The sequence below is a fragment of the Dermacentor albipictus genome, chromosome 1, assembly GCF_038994185.2.
Source record: "Dermacentor albipictus isolate Rhodes 1998 colony chromosome 1, USDA_Dalb.pri_finalv2, whole genome shotgun sequence".
In the NCBI taxonomy this organism is placed as follows: domain Eukaryota; kingdom Metazoa; phylum Arthropoda; class Arachnida; order Ixodida; family Ixodidae; genus Dermacentor; species Dermacentor albipictus.
The window spans coordinates 490,834,805-490,861,508 of NC_091821.1; the positions used below are offsets into that span (position 1 = coordinate 490,834,805).

General features: G+C 48.3%; 1 protein-coding gene across 2 annotated transcripts in view; it reads right to left on the minus strand.

The window, feature by feature from the left end:
* Positions 1-26,704, minus strand: part of LOC135912923 (uncharacterized) — an 89,333-nt gene that overhangs the window by 25,450 nt on the left and 37,179 nt on the right. The window contains exons 6-8 of one of the 2 annotated variants that reach the window (XR_010567831.1): positions 16,042-16,173; positions 14,304-15,348; positions 8,397-8,485 (exon numbers count right to left, since the gene is read on the minus strand). Coding sequence is in view for 1 of the 2 variants with exons in the window: in XM_065445540.1 (XP_065301612.1) it covers positions 8,397-8,485; positions 16,042-16,173 (221 nt within the window). In the remaining variant the exon portion in view is untranslated. The remainder of the gene's footprint in view (positions 1-8,396; positions 8,486-14,303; positions 15,349-16,041; positions 16,174-26,704) is intronic. The other variant, XM_065445540.1, reaches the window with a different exon arrangement.

Sequence of the window (26,704 nt, forward strand, 5' to 3'; positions counted from 1 at the left end):
CGCGCGAAAGTGATCGTATCCCTGAATGCAACAATATATTTTCAATCTGGCAACGCATAAATGGGCAGCCTACGTCGAGCACTGTTAAGAACAGCCAGCTACAGTGCAAGTTTTCCCGGCCAGTTGCGACTGTGGCGGCAACTTTCCTGGAGCGTCGCTGCACACCTCTAGCCACGGCGTGACTAAGTCGACTGTGTGTGAACAACAATACGTGCGTCTTCGACTCGCCGTCGCTGGAGCCGAGTTTGACGAAGTCGCCAATATGACTAAACCGGCTCGGCGGACCAACTATTGTTACTGAGCCGCGGGAACGTCTACTGACACCCCTTCCCACGTGCCGACCAAGACGCCAGACAATGGGCGGCCGGCGGGCGCACTGCAGCTCGGAGAATAAATGCCCCTACCGTGCCGGGTCGTCTCCCCTACGGTGCCTCGTCTCCCCTACGGTGCCTGGTCAACTCACCTACGGTGCTTGGACGGCCGTTTCCGTCACCTGGGTGTCGGGGGAGGACCGAGTGTTTATAAACTGCTGTTGTGCGGCTGCTCAGGACACTCTCTCTCAAGCAGTCATGTTAGACTGATGTATTTTCTCAAACAGTCATGTTAGACTGATATAAATACTGTAAATAAACCCATTTTCCTCGTTCTCGATGAGAAGCAGTCCTTCCCTTCATCAACGTCCTCAACGCGGATAAGTTGGACGACGGCATGGGCCAGCTACCTTATAATTCATGCCCGACTCCAATCTTGACAATGGATCACGAGCGATGGGATTGAACCCTCAATCATAACAGCACGCGCGCCGGCCTCGCCGGGCGCTGCCACGCTAGTAGCATGTTTGCAATCGGCCAGCTGTCCCGGCGTTCGATTTTGCAAACTTCGGGCAGGTTCGGGTTGCCTTACGATAGCAGATCGCAAATCTAAACAAACTCTGGATCGGTAGCTAGGGCCTTTGCTTCTGGCTTCATTTCCGTCGAAGCCTCTAAAATTCTCCGCAATAAGATTATTCCTTTGGACTTCGGAGAGGAAGGCGCGACCTCGATCGCTCAGGTGTTCATTATAGCCCCGCACACCATTACTTGGTTTCTGGCACATCTCGGTTCTCAGCTAGACTCCCCCACCAACCTCAATGATCCTGCTCACTCTCGGGCGCGTGCTTTATCCCTCAGCGCCGGGGAGGACACACGTCTGCAGGATGAGAACGGGTAATTTAAAGACACTTTATTCACTTCAACGGAGTCACCAAGCACTATCAAAAGGGCAGGCGGGCTTTTCCGCCTCCGCACAGTAAACTCTCCAGGTCTCAGGCAATCACCTTCAGGATGTTGCAGACTAGGTCATATCCCAGTCTATCTTTCCTCACCATTATTGCCCCGGACGCCTTCGAGTTTTCCTAGCCGGACTGCGGGTTGGTTATCAGCTTAGAACACATGCTCTGGCAGTGCCCCTCATTACGGGGGCCCAAAGAAGTCACCGAGGAGGAGTGGCGCTCTGCCATTAAGAGTTCCGAGCTTCTCCCACAATTATGGGCTGTCGAGAGAGCTCACGATGAGGCGGTGAGGCTAGGCCTCCCCGTCCCCACGTGGGAGCAGATCGCGGTGCTGGTCCAAGTGCGGCGCTTCTCTGGACCTCATTAAAGTTTTTTGCCTGTCTGCCTGTCTCGCCACGTCTAGAACCCAATAAAACTGGGTCCCCAGTGTGGTACCACACTTATACAACGAACACAGCAAACTTACAAATATCTCTACGTGTATGTGAGGCATGCAATTCCTTTAATTGCAGCATTATTGTTCTTATGAAAATGCACCGGACAACTCAAAAGAAACAGTTTATAATAGAGAAGCTGTTTAGCTGAGTGGACGTACAGTTCGGTACGGCATTACATTTAGGCATGAAATACCAGATATGCGTAACGTGTTTTTCTCAGAATCAGACTCGCGAATAATTTCTTTCATTTACGCCCCTAGAAGAAAGCGAAAGGACGCAACTACCGTCCTTATTGATTTCTTAATTAAACGAATTCTGGCGTTTCACGTGTGAAAATATTACTATGAGGCACCTTGTTCAGTTCCCACCACCTGGGTTTCTTGAACGTGTACGTAAACAGAATTACACAAGTGTTTTTACATTTCTTTCCTATCGAATCGCGCGACATGGTTTGAACGAGTTAGCTCGAGTTCAGCAGCGCAATGCCATATCCAATATGTAGCCACTAATCAGGCTGCGGCACGGTTTTTGTGTTTCTTTCGTGTTGTTGTTAAGCATGGACTGGACAACAGATTTCACACGGCTTACAGGCCAAACACTAGCATATATAACGGCTACGTAAAACAGTTTTCAGCCATAGGTTCAATAGCAATACGCCATGCCAATTTCTCAGCATTCTGTTACGCGAGGAAGACAGAAACATAAATGGAATGGTACATTGCAGTTTTTTTTTTCTATAAGAATAATTCCCATAAATCCGAGTATACGGGGCTGGATGGGGCGGACATGTTTTATTTATTTGGATAAGCCAGCAGGAAGCTTACTTACGTTTTTCCGTCTGTGGTTCGCTAGACCCACTGATGGAAAACTACATGCGCAAGAATACACACGAGAGATACATGCTGCTTGAAGAACAAGAAAAAGATTTGTTCTTTAAAGAGAACTCTGCAATAACGGACTGCAAGCATTACATTTCTGTCTTCCGAGTTTACTGAACAAATGGAAATTAGCAGTTGAAAGTTTATATATGTTGTCCAAAACTGATATACTTTATAGGATGTCCTTAATGTGCTATTGAAGTAATATTAGGTCATTTTTGTGATGGCTAATTAGTGTCATGCAATTATCTATTGCCTTGTTATTTAATGATTTTATGTATTTCAGAGTCTCTTTCTACGCTTTGCTGGAACCAGCCGCATGCGTGTTCCTTTCGAATGGTCGCTCTCCGCTGCATGTAATTTTGTAATTTTGTTTTCTGGGTGATGGGGCCAGTCAAGCTGCGAAATGAAGCTTTCGTTCTCATCACACCTGGCCACGTCTGTGTGTACTCTTATGTGCCTGCCATGTGCTTGAATAAACTCAAACACTGCAGAATGAAAGCCGACGCTGCGGGCACAATGCACGCGCAATCACCAAACGGCATTAAAAAAATAAAATGAAATACAGAAGAGAAAAAATGTATCTTTTCCTAAGGTAGAAATACGTGTCATGTGCACTTACAAACCTGGTTTGCGCGGTTGTAATGCATACCCCAGCTCGCGAAATTGCACAAATGACTCTTCCGTGAAGTTCGCCAGCAGATTCTAACGGGGCGACCTTGATGCAGCCCAATCCACTTAAATATCCACTTCGATTGCAGCGTCGCCAGAGTATTTTGCGTCGTCGCGCAAATCACTCCAAAGAACTCCACTTGTGAGGACCAACTACGGAACCCAAATGCTTTCATACTTAATTCCCAGTCTTCTCAACAGACATACAGAGGCCATAGAAATTATCCAGAAATGCATGTCCCTAAAGTCTTAAAGAAAGAATGTTAAAGCTTACCTCCTTTCCTGCCTTAATAATCAATAGGTTGTGTATACAGAACTTTTTATGATCCTAGGGTTCCTTATTTGTACGAATTTTCCTTTAATATTGTACGAGCTCGTACCTTGTTCGGTTGTTTACTTTGCATAAAACTGTGTTGTGTATGTGACGGTAGTCTATTATGTTCTTTCTCTTGCTACATGCTCTGAGTGTGTGTATTCGGGTGCTTGGGTCCCGTCAGGCAGAGCATATCTGCCTTTTGCCCTTGTATCCGAGACCTTGTTGTCTGTAATAAAGATTATTATTATTATTATTATTATTATTATTATTATTATTATTATTATTATTATTATTATATGGACGCCCAAGGCGCATATTTAGCGTCGCCGTCGCCGTGAGGTTTCGTATAATGTCCAACGGTGGTAAAATCGTCGCCGCACTCCGTATGCTGTATGTGTGAGTGAAAGCGTGCGAGGGTGTGCCGACGAGCGCGGCTCAATCTCGCGTGCGCGAGCCAGGAGGGTGGGGCAGAAGCGCTGGTGCAAGGCGAAGGAGGGGGGGGGGAGGCGTTCTTCTCCGGTGACTGCTGAACACCGCATTCAATAGAGGCGCTTTTGTACCGCTTTGAAGCATCGAACTCATGGCTGAGTGGTAGCGCCTCCGTCTCACACTCCGGAGACCCTGGTTCAATTCCCCCCCCCCCAGCCCATCTTGCAAGTTGTGTTTTATTCTTGAAGTGCCTGCTGGGATTTATCGCTCACGGCCAACGCCGCCGACACCGACACCAACGCCAACGACACCGGCTTTTCTGCGACACGAGCTCCTTAACGCTATCGCGTTAATAAAGGTCGCTTGTCGGGCTGTGTATTCAAATCGCCGGGTTGCGAGACCACCATGGTAATATATTCAGCCATTGTCCGATCATCATGCGCGCCCTTTAAAGCGGGGTTTTATATACATAAAGAAGTAGACGCAGCGCAAGGCGCGAGCCAATCACAGACATGCCCTCACTCCGGAGGAAGGAAAGGGTGTGATCGCGTCTTCGCGCCCCTCGCGCCTGCCGTTTCCCGTCAGTTCAGGCCCGGCATTTAGAAGACAAGGCCGCATTTGGTTCGTTCTGTCGAAGAGCAGGCTGCGTTGAAGGAACGGAAGTGGGAGCAGGCAGCGCGTCGTGCGTTTGGCCGAAGAACAGATGGCGTTTGATGAACGCGGCCGCAAACTCGCTCAAAAAAGGGCTGGTTGTCGACGTGCCGTACTCGCCGTGAGGGAGCATTGCCGTGAGGGAGCAAGCCGAGGCGTTACGGCAACGAAGAGCCACGGAACCCAGCTTCGCTTGTACCCTATTCACAGTAGTGGAAGGGTGGTCAGTTTTTTTCATATGTGCTCCAAAACAATGATGTCTCTCAGCCATCGCCTCTAGAACCTCTTCTTGGAACACACAGGACAAATGAAACATCAGTGAGAAATGCTACGCAGACATAGAAACAGGAGAAAGCATTTCCAATTGACACCTGATCTTTTACAATCTATAATGGTTCATTATGCAAGCTAAGTTTGCAACTAAGGTTCTTCATTCATTTATTTTTAAATATTACAATCTTGAAAGCAGTGCTCCCGCTTTTCCTGGGCAATTCGCTCGTTTGGTATTGTTAGTGATTCAGTGCACTAAACCTTAGGCAGCACTCTGCGATATTGCTGTAAAAGGGCTTTGCGCTCTTGTGTTTAAGCCCAGATTTTGCAACAATATTTCTTCCTGAGATAGTTTGTGCAAATTATTGAACAGGAAACCCACGAAAAAGAAAGGCGCGTACGCAAGAGATGTGGTCAGAATAAGCACCGAACTTACAGCTCTTCCGTTATAAATCCAGAGCTCGCCTTGTCCACATGCTCTCCTGTGTACGCGTTTGTCTTGCTAGCTTCCCCTATTAATGTACAGTCGCTGCGCGGAATGCATACGGTACAAAGCAAACACAGTATGTTGTCGCACAAACACGCCGCCTATGGATTCGAGCACAACCTAGACCGCTACAAGCCAGCGGCCAAATCCCGTCCTCTCCTCCTAACATGTAGCCTATGCATGCGCTGCATAAAAACCGCAGGCAGTGACGTTCCAACGAGCATTTGTAGGACATAAACGTAATATTGACATATGCGTATCCTACGAGCACCTTCCCAACCGCTGCCAGATGAAGCGAACGCACGCACAACGTACAATATTCCTAAAAAGACGATGCAAGCTTATGTCCCAAGTGAAACGTTACATGTGGCTTCATCTCTACGCGACTGGTGCAGCTAGGACCTGTGAACGTGTTGCACTGCCCTGGGAAAAGATGCCACAATAAGTTAATCAATGCTGCAACAGCGCGCACCCAATAAACACGACGAACATACGATGTGCTCTGCCACGGCAGCTACGGTGGTTCGGGCTTCTTACCTCTAGCAAAAGGGCGGATACCGGCTTTGCTATTGGAGAGCCACCCATTCCAGAAGCTTAAGTATATAATCTCTTTGCTCCTGTATCATCACCTTTACGGCGACTTGCTCTCGTTTTTTTATTATATCCTTAGTTACGGACTATTGCTAAATATTCTCGGAGGAATCGTTTAATTCCATTCTCGTGTTCAAATGACATATTCAAGCCACCTAACCAACCGCCAATTTCCAGAAGTGGTTACAAGATGCACAAATTCCAGATATGCCAAATTTGTCTGAAGTCTGCTAAAAAGACCTTGTCTTCAAAATCATAGAGCGAATAAAGACGGCAAGGAAGAAAATATGATTTATGAATTGGAAATCACGCCTTCACTTAGGGCAGATGGTGATAATGACTTATGGGCATTCTCTTTGAAACGGGGCTGTGAAAAAATAATCGCCAAGCATGCTTGTTATAATCAGGTATACTACACCACGGCAGCTCTTGAATGCTAGCATTTTTGGGTATCCATGTTTTCAGTTCTAGCATTAATTGGCCTACATTTCCTTAAAAGTTTATCTCTGCCGTAAAACTTGTGTATTTACCTTGTATAAGTGCCCTTTTATGTAATTGAGCTGATCCTGTCAGTCTTTCCCTTCCTTTCTTTTTCACCAATACTGTCAACGTTATTTGCGTATCTCGGCGGCTGACCAGTTAAGGCTACTATAAGTTTTAAATCCCAGCGCTTTTGAAAGGTGGACACTGCAGCCTATTTGTTGGGCGAAGAAAGGCGAAGTCGACACAATAGCAGTTCGCAACGTTCTTCAAAGCATGTGAGAGCTTCTGTGCGTTGGGAATAATAGCGCATATTTATTACATGCGAACAGCTTCTTTCTCTTTTGTCGGCTGTTGGGCCTGGTGGTCCCTCGGGACAAATGATACTTCACCGGCAGACGTGCAGCTGTGGAGTGCTATTCACGCGCCGTCGTTTTCTTGAGGCCAGGAAGCCGGCGACTAAATCAGTGTCACCTCAGACTAATGGGCAAGCAGTTATGTTTCGTATCTTCTGCTGTTGGACCGCGCAGAGCTGATTAGCGAGAGGGGTTCTGGGACCCAGGCTGCAATAGGTCATCAGCCTCGTGTGTCCCTAAACGGCAAGGTTGCTTATTGTATGCTTCCCGTGAGGTACCAGTGCCCGCCCGGACTACGACGTGGCCCGGCGCCGAGTGTGTCGGAACAACAAAGGAGCTCACTTCGATACGAAAACCACCGCCCTCCGTGGAAGCGGTAACTACCGCTAAGGCCAGTCTCTTGCCTTTGAGAAGCTGACTGTCATGGAGGGCCCACTAAGTGACGAAAGTGCCCGATGTGAAGGGCTTCCATGATAACTTATTGAAATACAGGTTCCCACATTGCCACGTGGTTTCCTTGTATGCGGGGGTGACCATGCCACAATGGAGGTGGAGTACACGGAACGGTACGACGTGTTGGGGGATTTTGCGAACGGTTCGAGGGTTGTGATTGGCCGAGAAGAAGGGCATTCAATTCCCCCGTCGAATGAAAGGTGGAAATTAACTGCATAAAAAGCGGAGCTTGAGTGTTGTGAAGGTGTTCGGACATGAAAAGACTTTGACATGCTGTGGGCCAGAGAGCCGTTCTTGTAATTCATGCGTATCTGTATATAAAGCCTTTTTTCCCCCCATCTCTTGGACATCGCTAGAGACCTTTCTTTCTCCCGTCACTTGGCATTGTACCATCTATAGAATCTTGGTAGCCGCTCGGACCACCGACTTTACAACACGCCATACTCACCGCGGTGGCTTAGCGGCTGGGGTGTTGATCTGCCAAGCAACGAGGTCGCAGTGTCAAATTCGCGCCGTGGAGGCCGCATTTTGATGGGTGCTAAATGCAAAAGAGCCTCTGTCTTGTGCATTGGGGATACAGGGAAAATCCCCTACTTGCAAAAATTAATGCGGAGTCCCCCACTATTCGTGACAAGTAAAACCTCAGAATTCAGTTTAATTGTCTTTTCTTGGTTGCTCGTTCATTTTTGTAGACAGCATCGTCTTTTGGCAAACGGTGTTGTTCGTTTCCACAGTATTTCGTGCTGCTACAATTGCTTTGTGTAGTAACGGCATCAGTACGTAACATTGGCTATTCCTTGACGCTCTATTTTTGCGTCTTTATCTTTATTATTGGCCGCAGAAAGGACTGGCTATCCCAAAACCCTATTTTAGAAAAGCACTATAAAAGAAAAAGATAAGAAAGAAAGAACACACTGTCAATATTTTATATTTCGAATAGACAGGACACCAGCAAATAAGTCTATGGATCACGCAAAAAAATAAAAGAAAGTGTCCGCGCCGGCTTTGACGTATTTCACCAAGGAAAAAAAAATATAGGGGAGATCACTCAATTGACTGGAACTCGTGCTCTGTCAACTCAAAAATAAACAGTATACATTGCTTACCTTGCAATACCAACTATTGTAGTGTGAACGCCAGGAAACTTGGTCAAACTGTACTGCAGGCCCAGTCTCTCTATGCTGTAACCAGCCTCCTAGAAAAGAATAGTGAGTCATTCAATTTACGACGATGGTTGGGGGTTAAGACACTGCGGTACTGTCGGTACTATTGGTCGCATGGGGTTGTCGGCAGAAATAAGTTGGCAGGATAACGGGCTTGTCTTAGGTCTGATTTGCAGACATTCACTGTACCTGTGCTTTTCAGTGCCTTGTTTCAGTGCTCAGCATGATAATCACTGAGTTCACGTTGCCCGCAGAACAAGAACAAAGCTTCCAATGCAAAAACTCGCAATTTCTACAGTATCTCTTTCTATCTATCTATTTCTGTAGTATATATCTCTTTCCGCGAAGTCGGCTCTAGATGAGCGTCCTGTGCTGTCATTTTGTTCAGTGTGATTGGCCATGTTGCTGCTGTGTACGCAAAGATGCGAAGTCCGGACAGTCTGTTGAGAAATGTGTTTTTGGGACTCCCACCGCAAAGTGGTTTATTCAATGCTTCATGCCTCAATGTTGTTTAAGGCGCCTACGTAGCACGCATGTGGTACATGCTTGGTGTACGTATGTCGCATAGCTGGGACTCCATGCAATCAGGTACCATCGAAGGTTGTTATGACGCTGGGTCATTTCAATTTTGTCGTTATCGTATACGCTTTCATTAGAAGCCTGAAGTCAATCGCATTCAAAGAGAACTCTATTTTGTTTGGTTCCATTTGACCCCCATGACCCTTTAGTCAGACGACCGCTCGGCTACAGAAGACTGGAGTCAACATACAGTAGGCTGCAGACGCTGCGCCATGATGTACGACAACCTTCGCTTCCGAATGTACCCGATATCCAGATTACTCAATTGACGAGGGAAGGCAAGTGAAAAAAGTCACTTGCGCTCACTCCAATGCCTTTAGAATGTAAGGCTCACTCAGATTTCGACTCATGCAATCAAGCCGAGAAAAGAGGGCCACACGTAATGGTACTAATTTGTACTTACTCAGACTCGGATTAGTCGCACTTGAACTCGTTTGTACCGTAGGGCATGCTTAGAGTGCTAAAAACAGGTTATGGAATAGACGTGCAATACAAAATAAACAGGATGGGTTCCGCCAGCGTACTCGTCAATTGCCTGGCAAGCTAGTCTCACCGAAAGCAATCACCTGCTTTAGCTTCATGTGCTAGGTCTTACTTGAAGTCTGTTTCAATTAGAACTATTCAACATTAGTCGGAAGCGCATGGACTCACAAACCAGTTTGAACGTCACGGAGTCAAAGAAAGCAATCATGAGAGTTAGGATGCCAACGTAGTGACAATCAGTTCCACACCCACTTTAATTCCTGATTTAAATTGATTTGGTTTCTTTTCGTGCAATTTTAACGGTGATTATTGTTTCTCAATAAAAATGCAAGCGTAAGTATTCCAACTATAGTGTCTGTCGCATAGGGTAGAAAGCCAATCACCATAGGTGGATTTTCCCTGCAACATCTCGTATTGCGAAGAAACCAGCTCTTACACGCAAAGGAAAGCCTCGCAAGAATGGGTTAACTTGGTTGGAGAAAAATTGGCGGCACATCCATGCTTTTGAGATGACTGGCTATGTTAGAGGGATTAACAATCCATCTTATGATGTCCTGTAAGTAATGTTGATGTGTCTCAGATGTTCATATGATAATTAGGAAAAACGGCTGATACCCTGTGACGTATACCCAGTAAGCGTATTTGGCGGGAAAACGTTTGGAAGCGGACCGACAGATCGGCAACGAGACATAGAGATTTACCACAAACTAGTTGAAGGAGGAGGAGGAGGAGGAGGAGGAGGAGGAGGAAGTAAACTTTATTGCTCTAGAGAGAGTAATTCAGCGGTCAGGCCGGATGTCTTCATCTTCTACTGGTTGATGACGATCACCGGCCTGAATGTTTGCCGCCCCTATTCCAGGGCGCCACTGAGCGTCGCTGCTCGTCGGGCATGATCCACCAGCCTCCGTTGGAGGCTAGGGTTGCCGCTGGAGAGCACGCTCTCCCACTGCTCCTCACACGATTTTTTTTATTTTGTGGAACGTCTTATTCGTATTGCACTCCCATGCGATATGATAAATTCTGGGTATTGCGCCACACCACAGGCATGTGTCCCTGTATTGACTTGGGAACATTTTGCTTAGTATATGTAAATTTGGAAAAGTTCCTGTCTGCAGCTTTCGCCAGTGAACTGCCTTTTGTTGAGTGAGTGTATTGTGGGGTGGGTCATATCTGATCCTCGTCCCTCTATGATAATTTAGTATGTCAGAGTACGTTGGGATCCCTGTCATGAAATCCTCAGGATCTCTGTTTAGGTCCGCTCGGTTTGTATGCTCGCGATCGATCCTATGAACCCTTTGGTTGGCCTCAATCTTAGTGTGCCTGGGTAGCCAAAAGACGGTGTGTCTAATGCGTTTATTCTGTCGCGGCCAGCGCGGAGGAAGATTTGGAGTGCTTTTTGACCGACTCTGCCGTTAATGTAGTTTCGGCATGCTCCTTGGAGTCTGTTAAAATTAGAAGGGATCTATTTGTGCGGTAGGCCTCCACAGCTGCTAGAGCAACAGCCATTTCATCACCCTCGGTTAGCATACAATCCCGTGCCGACGCACAAGCGATTTCCCTATAGTACGAGTCTATTACTGCCACGACGACTCTTTCTTGTGCTTCCATTCGTTCTCGAGGACACCTGGTTGTGTGTAAATTCAGGTCCATGTTTCTTGGCAGGGACCATACCTTGATGGTGCTGCGATAGTCATGGGGTAGGCTTGCCGTTCTTTGTTCTTCCCTTTCAATTTATTTGTGCTCCAGTTTTTTTAGGAGCTTTCTGCCCGTGGTAGTCTGCTGGAGGCTGAGTAGCTGCGACCCTAATTGTGCTTCTTTGAGCGCCTCGAACCTGTTCTGGAGTCTGAGTGCCAGCAGCTTCTCTGTCGAGGTGTTGGCCGGCAGGTGAAGCGCTGTTTTCTATGCTTTTCTTATGATGGCGTCGGCCTGGTGCCGTTCGCCTTTGTTTGTGTTGCAATATGGGAGGGCGTACGTGATCTGGCTGATTATGAGGCTCTTAACCAACTTGACCATATCTTCCTCTTTCATGCCGCTTCTTTTTTGCGAGACGCGAGTCATCATACGTGCCACCTGTGCCGTCGTTTGCTTGAGTAGGTTTATGGTGTGTGTGCAACGTTGATTGCTCTGCACCCACATTCCCAGAATCCTGACGGCTTCTTTTTCTGGTATCTTCTGTCCTTCTAGGGTGACTCTGATTTGTTCTTCCAAGCGCTTTTCTCGTCTGACTCTCAGGAGCTCGGACTTCTCCGTCGAGCAGGCGAGGCCTCTTTCCCTAACGAATTCTTCCACGCATGTTGCTGCGGCTTGTAGTCATTCTTCTTTTTGGCTGAGCAACCTTGGTTAGTCCAGATGGTGATATCGTCGGCATAAATGGCGTGATGTATGCCGTCGATCTCTTCCAGCTTCCGGGCTATCCCAATCATTGCAATGTTGAAAAGGATCGGTGAGATCACGGATCCCTGCAGGGTTCCTTTGTTTAGCATGTGCAACTTGTCTGTCCGCAGGTCTCCTAACCCCACCGTGGCTGTTCTGTTTGATAGGAACGCTGTCACGTAGCCGTGGATTCTTCGTCCGCTGTTGGGATCGTCCAGTCCCTTGAGGATGGCCGCGTGGCTGACGTTCTCGAACGCTCCTTTGACATCGATAGCCATTATTCAGTTTTCTCCGTTGTATGAGATGTTGCTTAGAACCCCTCTTTAATTTGTAGTAGGACGTCTTGTGTTGATAATTTGGTGAGAAAGCCGAACATACTGTGGGGATACAGATCTTCATCTTCCATGTATTGTTGTAGCCTCCTTGTCACGATTCGCTCGTACAACTTGCCAAGGCACAAAGTGAGTGATATCGGCCGTAGGTTTTCTACTAGTAGCTTTTCCCTGGCTTGGAGATCATAACTACTTCTGCATGTTTCCATTCCTCTGGCAGTGTCCCCGCTTCCCAATGTGCATTGAGGAAGTTCGTCAGCTGTGTGACCGCCTCATCACTTAGGTTTCGGATTAGGGCGTTTCTAATCTTCTCCGCGCCTGCTGCTGTAATCCGGGTCGATGCCTTAACTGCTGCGAAAACTTCCTCCTTGGTGATGGGTCTGTCTAGGTCGGGGTTTTCTTCGCCTCGGTATCTCTCCGTGTACGCTTCGGGTTTATCTTGCCCGTAGCACTTTACACAGGCTTTTTCTAGTAGCTCTTCTTCTGTCCCTTCAAATTGGTGTACTAGTTTTTGGATGGCCTTGTTACTTTCTGACTTGGTCTTGGTTGGGTCCATTAGAGCCTTGAGGATACGCCAGGTTTTTTGCGGGGCTGAGGGTTCTATTCAGCGAGTCTCTAAATTTTTGCCAGCTTTGTCATGTGAGTTAGGCTGAGTATTACTCTGCCTCCTTCGTAACCTCTGCTTTCTTCTTGAGCTTCTTATTTAGTCGTTTTTTCTTCCACCTTTTGGTTAGTCCACGCCTTACCTCCCATAGCCTGAGGAGCCGCGAGTCCACCTACGGCGTTTGCTCTGACCTTTCAACCTCCTGGGTGTATTGTTGTTATATTTCCTTAAGTTGTTTGCACCATTCCCCTATGGTGGTTATCCCCCTCCCCATGTGCTTGCATTCTTTGCGAAAAGCGTTCTAGTACGTTATTCTGGCTGCTCCTATCTTGCGCTTGATGTTGTCTGCTGACACTTGCGTTCTTATAATGCAGTGGTCGCTATCCAGGTTCTCCAGCAGGCTCTCCCACGTGGCTTGCCTAGCTCTCCTGACGTATGTCAGGACTGGACATGTGTCGGGAGTAACGCTGTTGTCTAGTCGCGTTGGTTGGTTTGCGTCCGTTAAGAGGGTGCAGCTTGTGATTTCTGCTGCGTCACTAACTTGCGTTCCCTTCTTAGTGTCTTTTTGATATTTCCAGCTCTGCCCCCTGGCACTAAAGTCGCCCATTATAAGCAGGATGTTGGATTCCGCTAGTTTGCTGGCGCCTATGAAAAGTTTCTGAAAATCCCCGCCATCTTGTCGTGGTGGACTGTATAAGTTTACGGTTACTGTGCTTTTTTCTTTTCTCTTTTTCTTTGGAATTATCTCTATCACGATGTATTCTATCCGCGTATCCAGAATTTGATCGTATGCTATGACGACTAGTTTTTTACTGATTAAGATGGCCGTGCGACCTTTTTCTTGGCACGTGTACCGCTTGAGTGTCGGCACGGTGTTTGTCTCCTGCATCACGATTATGCCAGGAGGACTTAACTGTGAATTTATGAATTGCTGCAGCGGGCCTTGCTTTTTGCGGCAGTCTCTGCAGTTCCACTGCCATATATCTAATATGTTATGTCTAGCCATGTTGGTTTATCGTTGGTTGTTGTTATACTTTGGTTTTCGGTGCCGAATCTTTTTTCGTGATAGAGTCTATCTCTAGCCTCATTTGTTATCTTTTGCGTATTTTGATTTTTTATGTAGTTGCGAAAACTTTGACCCTGAATTGCGATCTTTTGGTGCATTAAATTCATTTGCTCCTGCATTTTTCGCATAAAGGATTGCATTTGCATTTCTACGGTTCCCTTTTCCAGCTGCTGTGGCTGTTGATCCATAGCTGGAGGTGGGGTCTGCTGTCGCGGCTGGCTACCCAGCCTTTGCTCTCGCAGTTCCCTGATTAGTTCTTTGATTCCCTCCTCCAGTTCTATTTTCTTCCTACTCTGCTCTAGTTCTCACCTTAGAGCCTTATTTTCTTCCCTTAGTTGTTTAAGTTCGTTGTCGTTATTGTTATTATCCGAGTGTGGAAACAGTTATTTGGGAGGGCCTGCCTCCTAGCTTACCTTAACTCCGCCCTTCTTTTGCTGTTGTTGTGGTCGTGGCTGCTGTTTCCTCTGCCCTTTCGCCGCGGGTGGTGGCCCCAGCGGTGGGAAGGAGCTGTCCCTGGACTGGCTCCGGTGCCGGCTCCGCGTTTGGCTGCGGCCCCGGCTCCGCGAGCGGCTCTGCTCTCCTTCCGAGCTCAGCCATCTGGGACGGCACCTACGGCTCCAGTTCCGCCCTCGGTTTTTATGCAGGGCTCGTCCTCGCAGCTCGTCGCTGTTCTTGAGGCGCATCCGGCAGTCCCTGGTACCGGCGGCGTATTCACCTCCACATGCCAGACACTTTGGTTGACACTGATGTCCTTTAACTGGGTTGTTTGCTCCGCACTACCTGCACGTTCTCGCTCCCGGCGTTGGGCAGGTGTCCGAGCGGTGTCCTTGCGTGCCGCATACGTAGCAAAACTGTCTGGTTGGTCTGTAGGGGTATGTCTTGTATTTTACTGCGCTGAAGATGGCCCACTTCGGAATGATGGGGCCATCGAAGGTGATTAGCGCCGTCTCCGACTTGCCTAGCACCCTTGCCGCCAGGATCTCCACCCCTTGAGTGCGTAGTCACAGCTTGGATTGCAGTATTTCAAATGGTAGTCCTATGTGTAGCCCATGGATTATCGCCCGCTTTACGTACCCAGGCATGGCCACGTAAGCGCTTACTTCGTAATTGATTCCGTTGTATGGGAGGTACTTGATCTTCCTGATGATGTCCGCAACTTCTTCCTTGAGAGCGCTTGCGATGACGATGTTGGGCCCTGGTCGAAGCCTGACCAGAAAGTCTTCCTTGAATTTCCTCCCGCCGGCCTCTATGATGGCTTGCGTTGCTTGATATGGTTTCATGTCCTTGATTTTCAGCCCCCCTCCCCTCCCCCCTGGGCCAGATGATGATCTTCGCGTCGTCCGTCGGTATCGGTGGCAGCCTCCGCCTCGGCTGCCGCGGCGCTCCCACCTTTTGTTGTTGTTGTGGCGGCGGTCTCGTCGTTGAACCACAACAACTGGTTGAGGTTTTCCAAGAGTTCTAATCGAATTAAAAATACAAGAAAAGCTGGACCCCTTCCCGGCCTTAGCGCGAAGCCTTGAGTGAGTGGTGCTCACACACGACTGCGAGTAGCTCCGGATGCAACGTCACAGATTTCCAAATACATTCTTATATGTGGACTGTCGTGGCGCAGTAAGATATCTTGAAGCCGGACACGTTCAATATTTGGTTCGTTCACAATACAATGTAGTCCATCTTAACAGACAAAAATTCAACCATGCCCTTGAAGACGTCGTCAAAATGCATGACGTCACGAAGAGCTGGTGTGAGAACTGAAGGCGGTGGCGCAAACATAATGCGAGTTTATGTCTTTCAGCTTCATGTCAGCAAGCCTCTTTTCTCAGAAAGAGTGGAATTTATTTTTAGCTGCTATAGGAAGCAATATATTAACATGGCTAAAATGTTTTCTTTGGCGACCCTTAATGAATGGCTAGTTTATTTGACTGGATTAAAACCCTGCAAGACCTGCGGGGGTGGGAGACTACAGACACATGTGCTCGCAGTAGAGCTCCATCACCTCGACGCCCCAGCGCAGGAAGTTGTCCTGCAGGCCAGGCACAGGGCTGCCTAGGGTCAGCCCCTACAGCTCCACACATTTAAGGCGGGGTGGGAGGGGAAGTGCGATGACGATATTGGTTGTAATGCTGAGAGATCTCAGGTGGCCGAGCTCACCTTACAGAATCGGGCGGCCTCAGCGCAGGCATTCTTGAGGTCCTCCGCTGCAGGGTGCCAGGCGGGCGGTGGCGATGACGTCAGCAGGCCCATGCCAAGGGGGGCCGCGTTGGCCACACCCAGTCCCATGCTCTGCGGGTTCAGAGCGTCAGCGGCAATCGTTGGAGGAAGCGAGAGACGCGAGGCAAGGTGCTTACCATAGCCGCCCATGAATTTAACAATGTAAAAGAATGCGCTAGCCTTTACTGACATTCTCCAATCAGGCGTGACCAGCGTTCATTTACCTTAAGCAATGGTAATAGCCATAAGAGGCATTTTTCGTCAGGCCTGAAGTTTACACAAATCACAGCCAAATTAGTAGTAGAAGCTCAGTACGAGACAGTACAAAATTTAGTAACAAACAAAGTAAAGCCACGAGGCGTGATGTTGCAAATTGCATAACATCACGTCTGACGTGTAAAACTACCTTTATAACGTCCCTGAAAACTTGACCAAAATGGCTATTGAGACCTAACGACATATAGTCCAGAATCTCGCACATCAAGGTTGAAATGAGCACCCGTATACGTTCTGAGATGATAATGTGAGCCTTGCAAAGTTAGCGTGCTTACCGTGCTTATTGTGTGCACGACTCTATCCGCTATTGATTTGTCTCCAGTCGCATTTACTGTGGGAGAGGGAGAGAGAGAGATCAAGACATCCTTATTATTATTATTTGAACGGAGAGAGGAGCGGGGGAGGAACCCTCAGTGCAGCGTCTCTAAGATGATTCCGGCGATGTTTCGGGCCCGTTGTGTCATAGCTCGGAGGACCTCGGGAGGTCCGTCGCGGAGGGCATCGTCCCACAGCTCTTTGTTTCGTAGGGGGCAAAGCAGAGTTGTCAAGGGAGGAATGAGGTTTGCAGTGCACTCGATTCTGACATGGAAGATTGTGGGCGAGCTGCCACAGCCAGGGCAACTGTCTGCGTAACAGTGTGCGCAGAATTTATTGAGAGAGACAAGATTTGGAAAAGTTGCGGTTTGTAACTAGTGTGATGCCACTGCTCCCTCTCGCAAGAACGACGGTGGTGGTGCGATGTAGGTGCGACGAATTTGTGCATAAGAACGGAGGATGTCTTAGTAATGGAGCAAGGGATGCCCCGACCCTGAACTAGTCGCCTCACCATGCCGTGCCACCTGGAGGGCAATTTCTCGGGCAACCGCATGCGCGCGTTTATTACCCGGCCAAGGGGTATGATCAGGAGTCCAGATTAAGTGGATGCAGGGAGGTGTGGTTCATGCATTTAGCGGGATCTCTTTGAGAATGTGGTGTGCCGCTCTCGGGATGCCATGTCCTCATAGGAACGCCCAATGCCTGTTGCGAATCCATAAATATATACGCTTCCTCTGGAACACGGATGACGTATCGAATCGCAAGAGCAACCCGAGAATTTCTCCGTAAGCGGCATTTGTTGTGCGCACTGCAGCAGAGTCTCTCAGGGACTCGGTGTCATCCAAAACTACCGAGGTGCAGCCGTCTTGAGTGCGTGATGTGTCCGTGTATAAAGTATGTGTTTCCGGGATGTTTGCAAGCATGCGGCCGAGGTATCGTACAAGGGCTTTGCACCGTCCTTTGTCATGCTCGGGCTGCATATTACGTGGCAATGGATAGATACTTAGTGCTCGGCGTATCGCGGACGACAATGTCGTTGGACGAGTTTCAGTCTTATGGGGTGGGACAGAGTATCCTAGCCGTGGGAGAAAATGGCGGCCAGTAGGGAGGAGTAGGAGGCGCTGGCGATGGCTGACCCAATGTGCCTCTAGCAGCCCGCCTAGTGCGTTATGTGTCCCTAAGTTAGAGACGGCGTGTGGAGGTATAGTTCGGGAGGCCATGGGCCAGCTTCGTCTCTTTGCGAATCATTGTGTCTATGTGAAGTTGTTGCACTTGGATCAACCGCTGAAATAGGAGATAGTATATAAGTTGGCCGATCACGCATGCCTCGACCAAGCGCAGCAGGTCCTCTTCTCGGAGGCCCGAGCGCCTGCTGGAGACCCCTCGGATCATGACCAGAATTAACTAAATGTGTCTGGATGTGTGGTAACAGTATAGTTATGCCTGCCATCCGCCTGTACGTGTAGGTCAAGGATGCTAGCACCATTACCCTCCAGTATGGGTAATCCATCCACGTCCACAGTGATAAGGAGAGTAGAGGAACGCTTGCGGGGGCGCATGATTATGCGCTCCAACTTTTTCGGAGCCCATGTTAAGCCGCGTTTTCTCCCGTACTCGGAGACTGTGTCGACTGCTTGCTGCTGTCCGTCCTGGATGGCTCCGTGGAAACCCTGTGTCGACCAGATAGCAATATAATCCGCATAAATAGCGTGGGCGACATCAGGGATCTGGTCGAGTAGGCGGGGAAGCCCAGCGAGCGCAATATTGAATAGAGTAGGGGAAATAACTGAGTCCTTGGGTGCTGCATGTCCTACAGGGCGAATCGGACTGGATCGATGCGGTCCCATTTTTACGGTGGCTGTGCGATCTCGAAGAAACGCGCGGATATAATTATACATACAACTTCCACAGTGCGAATGTGCAACATTGCGAAGGATGAGATCATGTTCAACATTATCGAATGCCCCTTTTAGATCTAAGCCGATGAGTGCTCTCGTTTAGGCGCACGATGGAGGTCCTATTACTTCCTCCCGCAATTGTAAAAGCACATCTTTGGCACACAGATGAGCTCGATAGCCGAATTGAGAGTGCGAAAAGAATGCTTTTTTTTTCGGGGAAGGGTCGCAGAGGCCCCAAGAGTACATGCTCTATGAGCTTGCCAATGCAGGATGTTAGGATGTTAGGGAAATGGGCCGTACGTTTTGGCCCTTTACAGATTTGCCCGGCTTGGGGATCAGTGTAATGTCGGCGTGTCGCCATGCTTGGGTAAGCGACCATTTGTGCCAGCAATTATTCAAAATAACGTTGAGGTGGTTAATATCCGCGACCCTCAGGTTACGAAGGGTGGCGAATCGTATGTTGTCCGCTCCCAGTGCCATGTTGTGGCGTAGGTCTTTTAAGACCACGAGCACCTGGTCAGATGTGATGTCTGCATCCAGCAATTCATTGGTCTCGCCTGCATAAGTATAGTCAGAGTACTGCGGCGGCCGGCCTGTGGGTATGAAATGCTTCTCTTGCTGCCTAAGGAGTGTCGACATATCGTCCCTGTACTCGTGCATTAGGATGTGAAGCCGTTGAAACGTTTTTCCCTTTGTTGTGGTGGGGGTCTGTAAGTGAGAGAAGAATCGAGCATGTTTTTGCTGTGCTCAATGTGCCTGAGAGGCGATCGCAAAATGCTCGCCAGTTATTCCTCGCAAGGGTCCTCGCATATACTCCTGCGATTCCCGTGTGATTTGGTCAATACGTTTCCTAAGTTTGCGGCTGAGACGTTGTCGTTTCCATCACCGTGGCAACTCTCTCCGGGCGTTCCAAAGATGAATTCAATGTGGGTTTATGTCTGGTGTCTCAGTTGTGGTACTCAGTGGTGACTTCAGTGGTGACTTCAGTACTCAGTGGTGACTTCTAGACCTTGTGTGAGAGGGTCAAGCCAGCGTTCGTACCCCTGGCCCTCAGGTGGGTCCTGGCGGCATTCCCCCAATTTCGCCCAATTCGTTATACGCACATTTCGCTCGGGCCTGGGCACGCCGTAATGACAAGGTGGTCGCCACAATGCAGTGGTCACTACCAATGTGCCCCTCTAAAGGACCGTGCGCAACGAGTGGGCCAGTATTGCGCACGAAGGTTAGACCAGGGCAAGTGTCACGAGATACACTTTTGCCTATTCCAGTGGGGTGCTCTGGGTCGGTAAACAGTGTGTCTCTCATATTAAAAATGACATTCCACAAGCGGGTCTCATTAGCCTGTGATTTAACGTAACCCGATTAATTATGCGGGGCGTTAAAGTCGCCGCACACCCTAGAAACGCGCTCAAAACTACCAAATTCTGTTAGTAGGTGGTGAAAACAGCGGGTACGCGAACAGGCGGAACTGTATGCATTGAGTATAAACAGACTCTCGCTGCGTTTTCCTTGCTTAATTGTTTCCAATATTTGATGCGAGATGTCAATGCTAGTCGTACGCATGCGACATGTAACACGTTTCGAAACTAAGGCTCCCACAAGAGGAGAGACACCCGAGAGTGTGCTGTAGCCGGAAAAAAGAAGGGGTGCAATTGGGTTCTTGTAAGAGGATGACATCGGGAGGGTTCGTGGATGTGACGACCTCGTTTTTGGCAGAATCCCCTACAATTACACTACCACACCAGTAGTTGCTCTGCGTTACGCGGCGCCATCATCATCGTGAGAGGAAGCAGGAAGGCGTGTATAGGGATGCGTTGGAAGGTTGCTTTGGTAGGGCGGTCGGCTTTCGTTGCAACCGCTTAGCCCAGAGATGTGCATGCGTGCGAAAGGGCACTCTACAGATGGTTTGACTCGCTCCATAATCCCTATTCGAAGGTCCTCCATTTGACGTTCTCTCCTGTCCAGGGCCACCTGCATACTAGTGCTCATGTCTGCCACTAGCGCGTCCATCTGTTTTTGCAGGCGCTCACAGCGCGCCTCCATGTCACGGCGTAGACGGGCTATTTCTATTAGAGGATCGGTGGTTGACAACGTATTAGTAATAGGGGAAGGAGTAGGGAGACATTTCCGGGTTGGAGTTAGCTGTGGGGGATCCTACGCCTTACCTACCTCCCGAGGCGCTTCCGTTGCTGTTTTCTTCTCCGGGGTCCGCTGCAACGCTGCACCGCTGAGGAGGCCAGGGTCACATTGGCTGGGGCGTTGGTCTGCAGGATCTTCTTCTAGGGTTGTTGGGAGGATGGGGAAGGAGGGCACTACTCCGGCAAGCGCACCGGTGCCTCGAGGGATCGGGACCAAGACGTGGAGTGGGTCCGGAACTAGCGACGCGATCTCAAACGGGTCTCCGACAAAACTTGTCTGGTCTCCTTCGTTGGGTTGCGTGACGTTCACATTTCCACCGTATCTGTGATTGTTGTCGGGTCGCTGGAGGGTTAGAGTTCACGCTGCTCTTTGTCGGGAGCTTTGCGCCTTGTTCAGTCTCTGCTTAGCACGCCGCGGGCGGTTTCGATCCATTGTAGGGTGGGTCCCGTCACAGGATCTGCAGAGTGGGGTGCACGGATGCGATGGGGTGGGGTTGTCAGTCCCGCACGTCACACAAATGACCACATGTGGCGTAGGACAGTAATCAGCCCAATGGCCGAGCTTGTGAGGTATTTTGCATACCAGTTGGCGGGGGCGATGGGGTAGCAGCGGAGTTCCGCACCATAAGAACGCACGTAGCGAGGCACTTTAGGTCCTTCAAATGTTACCAACGCAACTTTGGTCTGACCCATCATTCTTGCTTGAAGTATCTGAGTTCCAGGAGCGAAAAGTTCATCCAGCATCTTGGAAGATGGCGTACTGGGCGAAAAATCAGGAACAATTCCTTTGCATGTGTTCTCTGGGGCCGCAAATATGTTGTGATGGGATAGATCCACTGACCAAAGTTCAGCTCCCTCGCATTGTAGAATGTGTAGGCCACATGTGACTGGGGTGCGGTGATGATTGCCTGGTTCTGCTGAGGTCGCAGTCAGAATATGATGCCCTGACAATCCTCTGTGGTCAAGCCGGCTGCACTCCATAGAGCATCGGCGAGTTCTGGGTGCGTCCACTTATCAAGACAAAGTCCTCCGTGAGGCAGCAGAATTATCTTTTCGTCGTGCAAAGGAAGTCGAGGCAGGCTCTCATTCCGACTGCGCTTGCGTACGGTAAGCTGAGAGGCGTCCGGAATGCCCAAGATGTTCTCGGAAGGTTGCGTCTTGGCGTGCATTTGATGGACGCGTCGCTTACGTATGACTGTCTTCCCACAGCCACCTGCGTCGTCGTCGTCAGTTTCATCGTCGTAAATGGTCAGGGCAGGATCTTCCACCATCCCTTTCCCGGTCGGAGTGGTGTCCACTTGTTGTTGAGAGGGAAAATTGGCGATGATGGGATCGGCGGCCAGTCCCGCGGTATCCACCTCGCGCGTCTTCATTGTTGCCGAGCAACGCACGGCGGCATTCTGCGTCGCCGATTGCGTCTCCTGCTCTTTGGAAAATGACGTTGCGGTGGATAAATGCTCCATCGAAACAGAGCGGTGGATTGGAAGGTACCCATCATCAGCCTGGCTACGCCCACTGCAGGGCAAAGGCCTCTCCTAACTACCTCGGTCATGCGCTAATTGGGGCCATGTTGTCCCTGCAAACTGCTTAATCTCATCCGTCCACCTAATTTTCTGCCACCCCCTGCTACGCTTCCATTCTCTTGGAATCCAGTCCGTAACCATTCATGACCACCGGTCATCTTTCCCTCCTCATTACATGCCCGACCATGCGCATTTCTTTTTCTCGATTTCAACTAAGATGTCATTAACTCGCGTTTGCTCCCTCACTCAATCTGCTCTGTTCTTATCCCCCGTAACGTCACACCCATCATTCTCCTTTCCATAGCTCGTTGTGCCATCCTCAACTTAAATAGAACCCTTTTCGTAACCCTCCAGGTTTCTGCCCCGTAGGTGAGTACTAGTAAGACACAGCTGTTATACACTTTTCTCTTGAGTGATAATGGCAACCTGCGGTTGCTGATCTGAAAATGCCTGCCAAACGCACCCCAGCCCATTCTTATTCTTCTGATTATTTCAGTCTCATGATCTGAATCCGCGGTCACTACCTGCCCTAAGTAGATGTATTCCGTTACCACTTCCAGTACCTCGCTACCTATTGTAAACTGCTGTTGTTTGCCGACACTGTTAAACATTATTTTAGTTTTCTGCAGTATAATTTTTAGACCCACCCTTCTGCTTTGCCTCTCCAGGTCAGTCAGCATGCATTGCAATTGGTCCCCTGAAATACTAAGCAAGGCAATATCATTAGCAAATCGCAAGTTAGCAAGGCATTCCCATTAACTCTTATCCCCAATTCTTCCCAATCCAGGTGTCTCAATACCTCCTCTAAACGCGTTGTGAATAGCATTGGAGAGATCGTATCTCCCTGCCTGACGCCCTTCTTTTTGGGATTTCGTTGCTTTCTTTATGGAGGACTATGGTGGCTGTGGAGCCGGTATAGATATCTTTCAATATTTTTACATACGGGTCGTCTACACCTTGATTCCGTAATGCCTGCATGACTGCTGAGGTTTCGACGGAATCAAACGCTTTCTCGTAATCAATGAAAGCTATATATAAGGGTTGGTTATATTCCGCACACCTCTATCGCCTGATGGATAGTGTTATTATGGTATATTGTCGAGCAGCTTTAACGAAATCCTGCCTGGTCCTTCAATTGACAGAAGTATAAGGTGTACCTGATTCTATTTGTGATTACTTTAGTAAATACTTTGTAGACAATGGACAGTTAACTGATCGGTCAATCATGCTTTCAAGTTAGCCGCCGTGGTTGCTCAGTGGCTATGGTTTTGGGCTGCTCAGCACGATGTCGCGGGGTGAAATCCCGGTCACGGCGGCCGCATTTCTATGGGGGCGAAATGCGAAAACACCCGTGTACTTAGATGTAGGTGCACGTTAAAGAATGCCAGGTGGCCGAAATTTCCGGCGTACTCCACTACGGCGTGCCTCATAATCAGAAAATTGTTTTGGCACGTTAAACTCCATAATTTAATTTTTTATGTCGGCGTTCTTCCAAGATTGCGGTACGCTCGAGGTCATGAGGCATTGCGTATACAGGGTGGCCAGTTTTTCTAGAACAATCTGCCCACCATCCTTTTACAGATCTGCTGTTACCTGATCCTCCCCAGCGGCCTTCCCCCTTTGCATAGCTCACAAGGCTTTCGTTACTTTTTCCGGCGTTACTTGTGGGATTTCAAATTCCTCTAGACTATTCCTTCTTCTATTATCTTTGTCGGTGCCACTGGTACTGTATAAATCTGTATAGAAGTCCTCAGCCCCTTCGACTATCTTATACATATTAGTAATGATATTGCCAGCTTTGTCTCTTAACGCATACATCTGATTCTTGCCAAGCCCTAGTTTCTTCTTCTCAGCTTTCACGCTTCCTCCGTTCCTGAGAGCATGCTCAATTCTATCCATACTATACTCCCTTATGTCAGCTATATTACATTGTTGATTAACTTGGAAAGTTCTGCCAGTTCTATTTTAATGTAGGGTTAGAGGCTTTCATATACTGGCGTTTCTTAATCAGATCTTTAGTGTCCTGGTATCTTGTTACTGGTATCTAGTCTAACGAAGTTACCACCTACTTCTATTGCACACTCATTATGATGGCCACAAGATTCCAGTCCTCAAACACATTCCTAAAGCGCCGCCAAATCACGCTTGAGACTTGACAGCTATTCGGCGGTCAACATTTTGCTGCCTCTTTCACTGCTTTTGGATGGTGGTAGATATCGTCATCTTCTGGGGTGTGAAGGCCAGTTTCCTCATCGATTCGGTGCCCGCGCGACTAACTTGAGATGCATTCAGTTAGTTTGTTGTTTTATTTATAATATTTTATTTTATTTATAATGCCAAATCCCACTTTTATGTCACCATCTGTTGCAACTCATTCAGACTCATTCAGGGACTCATTCAGACTCATTCAAGACTCATTCAGGGACTAGGAAAGGCATTTCGTAGTAAGCTGGTCGTAGGAGGCTGTTCTGTATGCTCTTGCAACGAATTGGGGCGGGAGAAAACGCCAGCTACGTTTAACTTTTCCTTTTGCCTCATTACTTTGTCGAGTGATGGCTCGCCGCGACGCTGGCAGATCCTCGGAACCGTATGCCAATGAAATGGGTTAGAAAGCTGGAAAATGAGATCATGCGAAACAGTGTACGTCATCAAACTCAGCAATAGCCGTTAAACTAATAAGCAATATGAATGTCACCTGTCACTTCGTATGGTTTTTTCATAATTCCACAGCACTTTTCACGCAAATCAGCAACAGGAAACAAAAGTCGCAAGCAGTTCAGAAATTACGTGATTTACTAAGGGAAACAGCCGAGGCAACAGCGAAGCAGGAAGGAAAGGCGAAAAATAACAAATTTAACCATTGTTTGTGAAAATATTTATGGATCAACATCTTTATTTAAAAAGGAAGTATATAGAGAAAGTTCCGCCGGAAGTTGAGAATGATTCCGTGTGTTTTGAATGAAGCATCTAGAGTTATCGGTCGAGACACCTGACGAAGCCTTTTCTCTGCTGTGCTTGTGTGGGTTTTACTCTAACCTTCCTCGGTTGGCGTAGTACGTCTGGAACCGCAATGTCCTGCGCTCTACGTTGTTGTACGGGACTGGCGGCCACGCATCGTTACGCAACTTCCCAGATAACATCGCGAGTCGGTTTTGGCCCTTGGTAGAGCAGTAAACGAGGGACATAAAAGAAATGTGATTGTTCCGCAAGTATATATTTCTCTATAATTCTTCCACACCTAATTCATGAAACGCTACCAGAAATATTTATTTTAGACTTGCGCTTGTTTACTTGCTTTTGACAGTGCTCTTCCTGTGCTACTTCCCTGCGCGAGGCCATTTAATGTGGTTCCTAGTTTGTAAAGGAGACGTGCATCTCGCAGGCTACCCTGTAAGATGCACCCCCGGCACCCCCCCCCCCCCCCCCCCGCGCCCCCGAAAAAATATCCTGGGTACGCGCCTGGCAGTTACTGGTATATATAGCTATATGCTATACTGTTATTTGTATATAACGTGCAGGATCAGCCTCCTACAAGTACTTGAAATAAAAAGTGCAAGCACTAGTGAACTTTCAACTTTCCAGCGAAAAAAAAAAGTTTTTTTTAGGCCATTTATGAATTCCGCAAATTTCGCCGCTCTAAGGCGATATAAGGTACCCCCCCCCCCCCCCCCTTTTCCAGGGTCTTTCTATTCCATTTCTTCCATTAGCCATGCAGTGGGGCTGTAAAGTAAAGCTATTTTAATTCTGGATTTAGCCTTTTACGATTGGTTAAAAAATTTTCGGGCCACCAACTCACTTCGCCTGTCGGTCGCGCAATGTCACGAAAACCACGATAACGCCCCATCTGATGTGACATGTGCTCACTGATTGTGCGTGATTAGACCAAACGAAGGAAAATAATAATTTCTGATCCGACGCCTTTTTAGCCATTAGTACTCTGCTATTGGTCCAAAGTTTTCGGGCTACGTCGACTTCTACTGTTTTTTACGCGACGTCACAAATCCGCCAAAAGCTTATCACTTCTGCGCACTCCTTGCCTTCTGTAAGTCAATTATACCAGAAAAACGAACCAAGGTAGACAATGCTGTTTACTTTGAAAGCAAACAAAAAGACCTCTTGTTAATGAAGAGAGGGCATGATTGTGCTGTTGGAGCAACGTCATGGGTCCACGCCAGATTTTTGTGTCAGCACTAACGCGAAGCTGCCGTTAAGAGATTGGAATAGAATGAGAGTGGAATATTTGCACGTTATATAGCGCCTAGTGTGACGCAGTCGCAAGACTCATTATAAATATCACCTCGTCTTTATCCCGTATGTAGCGGCGCCAGTGTCTGAAGTTGCAAGCGCGAGTGATAGCTCCAGAAGATTGGCTTACTTGGCATCGCGCTCTTGGTATACGTATACCACAGCGGCAAGCTCGTGTGTGTTCACAACGTTGCCACGAGACTATACA